The 6,000-nt window shown below is 44.6% G+C and overlaps 1 protein-coding gene across 1 annotated transcript in view; it reads left to right on the top strand.

Moving 5' to 3' along the window:
* SLC43A2 (solute carrier family 43 member 2) overlaps window positions 1–6,000 on the top strand; it is a 73,755-nt gene that overhangs the window by 3,466 nt on the left and 64,289 nt on the right. The window contains exon 2 of the mRNA XM_088454825.1: window positions 1,307–1,496. Within this exon, the coding sequence (XP_088310951.1) occupies window positions 1,337–1,496 (160 nt within the window). The 5' untranslated portion in view covers window positions 1,307–1,336. The remainder of the gene's footprint in view (window positions 1–1,306; window positions 1,497–6,000) is intronic.

Here is a 6,000-nt window from a genome sequence, read left to right as displayed (position 1 = left end):
GAGCGCGGGTGTTAATGGATTGGTAAGAAGATTGAAGTGTTTGTCACTTTGCTTATCTGATGTTTGTATAGCAATAAACAGAGATCAGGATGGGAAGCAATTGGCTGACAAGTAAACTGTTTAGTGATCTGTTTGTCAGTTTCTCCTTCCCAACAATCTTGAATCTTTACCATGGAATAAAACCATTAGATCTTTGCCCTCATAACATCACACAGATGATAAGACTGAACCCAGTGACTTATTCCTGCACTTCTTAACTGTTTCCATATCAGTGCTCTGTGGCCTCTTTGTGAACATGCTGATTTGTGAACATGCTATTGTATAAACACAGGTGCCCATTAGGTATACATAGCTACCTTAAAGCAATTGAGACAGTCACAGGTGGGTGCTTATGGCCTGGAGGTGTTAGCATTATATTAGTACACTGGACATGCGGAGGCAGAAATTAACATCAAAGTAATTTACAGCGAGAGCATGTCATGTATATTAATAATATTGGAACCGTTTTATAGAAAAACAAATGTTGAGTACTAGGGGGCGATTCATTTCAGCACGTTGGCCACAAATGGCAAATCGCAGCCAGCAACATCGCAGCGGTACACAGGAAAACCATCGATGTTCATTGTGCCGTGTATGGTGTACGGTGATGCTTAGTGGCACATCCTGCTGTTTTAGAGATAATAGAGGAACAGACAAAAGTGTGTAATGTCTAGAACAACAGAACATAGGTACTAATAGGTAGTATAGTTATAGTTGTATCTAAGCAATCATTTTATTAGGCTTCAAGAAAACTGTTCAGTGATCGTCAAGATTGTGAACAAACAAGATCAGGTGCCCTGCTTGCCACCCTACAATCTGTATGAATGTAGTCAAGCAGTGAGAAATGGTCGTACAATACTTGTTTATATAGAAAGAGCTATTAGTAGCGGGCAGAGCGCGGTTATAGCAGGGTCACATTATAGGTCACTAGTAAGACCTCGACCCAAGTAAGGAGGTTCTGCTCCTGGTATACTGAAGGGAACCTGTCCTAGTAACCAAAAGGAAACCTGTAATTTGTTGTTGCGGGCTTCAGTAAGCAGGGAAATGATCTGCTTCCTTTTGCTATGAGGCCCACAATTGTCTAGTACCCCTGAATCCACTGAATAGTCTGCCAACAGTTGTAGTACAGTAAAATAATTCAAGAATGGAGGGACAATTATATGGACTTACATAGATAAACGAGGACAAAAACAAACAACTCCTGACCCCAAAAAGTTCTAATTTCTGTGTGAAGCCTTCATGTCATCTTTAACATCATGTTTTGCAGACTTACATTGACTAAAGAGAAATAAGAAACATGGCTCCGACACTGGCTACGGCGCATCGGCGCAGGTGGTGGATGGCATGCACGGCTGTGGTGGAGAACCTTTTCTTTTCTGCGGTGCTTCTGGGCTGGGGGTCCCTGCTCATCATGCTGAAGTCTGAAGGGTTCTACTCTTACTTGTGTCACTATCCAGGTAGGAAATGAAGTTGGCACAGATTGAGCAGCCTCATCCGCTGGCAAAATAAAATTGCATTAGATGTAATAAAGTGGTAGATGTGTTCCTTTAGGGCGTAACACAGATTAGTAATAAGCAAACCATGCACTTTATAACGTGATATGATCAATAGCTAGTGGAAAAGTCCTTAAGATGCTGCTTATAAAAAATAACCCACTTTTATATTATTATTTTTATCTATATGGCCGCACTAAATGTCTGTAGCTCCATATAGGGAAAAAATGAAATTGAAACACAAACAATTCATTGTAAAAAAGTACAAACAGACCACACAAGGGGATACATTAAATAGTGAAATAATAAGACCACAAAGTGTGTGACATTAATAACAGTATCACTCAATGACCTTGTGCCCTGGAGTAGCAGACAGAAAGGATCAAATACATTGAGTGGGAGGGGATGGAGGGCCCTGCTCATGAGCGCTTACAGTATAGGTTTACAGACTAAGGGGTCGATTCAGACCCGGACGCTAAGCCGTGATCGCTCGCATCCAAAACGGGCCGTGTATGCAACTTCCGCGATCGCACTGTCTGGTGTAAGGACACCCTCTATGTCTTAGAGAGCGACGGCAGAGTGAGTGCACGCCGGTATAAAGACGACCACTTTTCTTTCTTAGCACACGTCATCTCCAGGAAGGGTATGATTAATCAGAACCATCGAGAGCCATCGGAGCTGCACGCAGCGCTTGAGGTAGACTCTACCCCACCGCAAGCACTGCGATCACTGCAGGCTGAAATACAACCATGTGTACAATGACGCTTCCATGCTAATTATGCACACCCATAAATCTCTGTTTTGACGCCCAGACACGCCTGCATTCGCAGCACCACTCCCCCGTTCACAAGCACCTTCCCCTGTTAACACCCACAAATGGCGCTATCTGTCACTCAAAGTAGCGCTCAGTCTTTGTGCTACGAGTGCACGATTCCCGATCGCAGTGACTGCATGCGCAGAAGGGCGACAATCGCCCATAGCAAGCGTTCACGGCTTAGCGCCCGGGTCTGAATCAGGCCCTAAGTTCTTATGCTTTTGCCATATATGAGGCTCTATGCTAGTCCCCGTTTAGGCTATGTAAGCATTCCAGTTTAATTTTGTTGTCCATTGCTGGTAGCTGAATTCCTGCATCCAAGTTCACTTGTGTGACAAATCTTGTTGCAAGAAGGTGTTTCAATGTGTAATGTATACCTGCCTACTCTCCCAGAATGGCAGGGAGGCTTCCGAAAATCAGGTGCCTGTTAGTGTGTGACTGGACGGTTCTCACCAGCTCGACTATCCCACCATAGGTTAACCTACATTTGGGTCTGTGTGAACACTGCTCTGTGCTCCTAATGTGATGCTGCTGCACAATGGTAATGTGTGGCCCCACAACACAAGGAGAGCTAAGAGTGAAGAATAAATAATAATTAAAATAAAAAAAACTCAGTTGTAGTTCCACTTAGATGTCAATTTTGTTAGATGGGATTAAGCAAATATAACACATGTTGGTGTTACATAATGTTTTCTTCCTCTTTATCTTCTAGTAATTCCTAAGTATATATTTTGTGTGGGAACTGTTTGCAGCCACTTTTCTTGAAGCTGCGCTAGTCATTTGATGCAGGAGAAGCCAGATGGATATTGTTTGCTCCAAGGGATAGTACAAGGCTTAATCTATCCTTGAGCTTTGCATGGCTCTGTTTATCAAGTGAAGCTCATATTCTCACTGAGCCTCTCTAGTTATAATTGCTCTGTGTTGTACATACCAGAGATTTCCATCCATAGTGACCACCAGGCTGAATGTATGACTAGGAATAACACGCAATGAACCATTTCAACTGGTCATAGTTAGGAGCCAATCATATTGCTTAGTCTAATCAATTTAAAAACGTGCTGGGAACATTGCTCTATAAGTCTGCTTGTAAGTATGACATTAATAGATGTTTCTTTAGATCTTTTCTAGGTCAGTAAAAGAAGGTTCTGTCAAATATACTGTTCAAAGGTTACGGACTGTGCTTTATGTCCACCCCAAATCATAACATTGTGTCCATTGGGAGCACCATTGTTTTGTCCCATTGAAGTCTATGGAAAATACTCTATTTTTATGCAGGAATATGCAATCGAAATTTGAAAGTGAAAAGTAAAATTCACAACGAAAAATAGAAAAAAGTTTTATTGAATATTTATTGGAAAATAAAGGAAAACAAATTATACTATGATTATCTAACATTTCATTAGAGAAGTACTGCATCGCTGGAAAGGTACTGTTTTGGGAACCGAATATAGTTGCACATGATCTAAAGTCTATAAAGTCTAGAACATTAGCCTATAGCTTTGTATATTATCAAGGCATATGCCAGTACTGAAAGAGAAGGATCACGTGGATCTGTGCCTCCGCGCTCACTAATGATATAATGGGGTAGTTACTAGTGCTGCTGATCCCTATATATAGATTCCCCAAATCTACAAACACATTAAGAACAAGGGAACATTAAAGTGAGCCACCTTTATGTAAGTGGGGATCGCGCTCTGCTGAGGACTATATGTAAGAGAATCCCAGTAATGTATAATATTCAAATTATGTTTGAAACCGTGCTAACTGCAAAGAATAGGGCAAGTACCATGTGAAGTTCAAGACACTCCCTTGAAATATGAACAATTAATGATTCCAAAGACCAGTGTAAGTAAAATAAACTCTATTTTAATTGGAAAATGTACTGTTAATGATTACTAAATGGGTAGACCTAGAGGGTACAAATATTGCATGTGCAATATAAACTAGATGGGTGTAAGAGCAGGTAACAGAAGGGGGGGGGGAAGGAGTAATGGGGTGTGTAGCTGGGGGAATTATCCTGAACAAGTCAGTGACGTGGATAAATGGATGCAGAGGGAGGGCGTCCCACACCCGCTGCACTGCCTGTACTGGTGTTCAGAGTCAATGGGGACAGAACCTGGGGGAGGGGTAAATAGTCAATGTCCGCAAAGTCTTGGTTTCTACAACAACCCCTTGCTACTTAGTGACGTGGATTTGTTTGAGACAAGACTTATCAAATCACCATGGCAACTCCTTGACACAGGTGACGTGTATAGGTCATCACAGATTCCCCACCCACAAGACTATATAATCCCACTCCATGTTGGAGTTACTCATTACTGCCTGAGGAAGGCCATTTGAGAGCCGACACTCGTAGGAGATCACCACACATCATTAACCTCCACTTTGCCCCCTAGCTTGCCACAAGTCTCCTCCCCGAGAGAGTTGAGCGCGCAGGAGTCCGTGTCTATCTTCCCTTCCGGCCCGCGAGATCTCGCGAGATCGTGGGACCGGACGAGATTTCGACACCGGCACACAGCGGAGACCCAGCCAGCGGTCTGCTGAATCGTGGTCTGGACATCGGTAGCGGCCAAAGACCGCCAGAAGACGCGACCAGGAACGGAGACTAAAAGAAGAAAACAAGGTGAGGCCTCACCAAGACTTTGTGGACATTGACTATTTACCCCTCCCCCAGGTCCTGTCCCCATTGACTCTGAACACCAGTAGAGGCAGTGCAGCGGGTGTGGGACGCCCTCCCTCTGCATCCATTTATCCACGTCACTGACTTGTTCAGGACCATTCCCCCAGCTACACACCCCATTGCTCCTTTCCCCCCCTCTCCCCCCCTTCTGTTACCTGCTCTTACACCCATCTAGTTTATATTACACGTGCAATATTTGTACCCTCTAGGTCTACCCATTCAGTAATCATTAACAGTACATTTTCCAATTAAAATAGAGTTTATTTTACTTACACTGGTCTTTGGAATCATTAATTGTTCATATTTCAAGGGAGTGTCTTGAACTTCACATGGTACTTGCCCTATTCTTTGCAGTTAGCATGGTTTCAAACATAATTTGGGTCCTTTATACATTACTGGAATTCTCTTACATATAGGGCCTGATTCAGACCCACTCGCGAGCGGCTGTCCGCTCGCAAGTGGGTCGATGTTATGGACTGAGCATGCACACGACGGAGGGAGCTCCGTCGTGCGCATGCGCCAGACGCGACGAGCGAAGGAAAGTCCTTCGCTCGTTGTGTCCGATCAAAGGGGGCGTGCTGTCAATGTTGATTGACAGCACGCGCCTTTGGTGGGCGTGCCGGGGGCGTGCCTCCCTGAGGGGGGCGTTCCCACGGGAACGCCTCCCGTCAGAAGCCGGCCCACTGACATCACTAGTGATGTCAGTGGGAGTGATTTTGGCTCTGATAGAGCCAAAATCACTCCGGAGCTTGCGGTTGAAAACCTCAACCGCAGGCTCCGGCTCGCAAATTCGATGGTCGCGATGGTCTCGACCATCGCGACCATCACAGTGCACGCTCGTATTGCCTGTGGGTGGTGACCCACAGCTATACGAGCGTCCAGGAGGACGCTCCATGAAAATGGAGCCCGGCCCTCATTCAGAGCGTGCGCTCTGCTCAGAGTGTACGGCTCTGAATGAGGGCCATAGTCCTCAG

The sequence above is a fragment of the Taudactylus pleione genome, unplaced genomic scaffold (assembly GCF_031769625.1).
Source record: "Taudactylus pleione unplaced genomic scaffold, aTauple2 ptg000040l, whole genome shotgun sequence".
NCBI classification, from domain to species: Eukaryota; Metazoa; Chordata; class Amphibia; order Anura; family Myobatrachidae; genus Taudactylus; species Taudactylus pleione.
The sequence above is the reverse complement of the archived record's forward strand: the minus strand, read 5'-3'. Positions and strand labels throughout refer to the sequence as shown.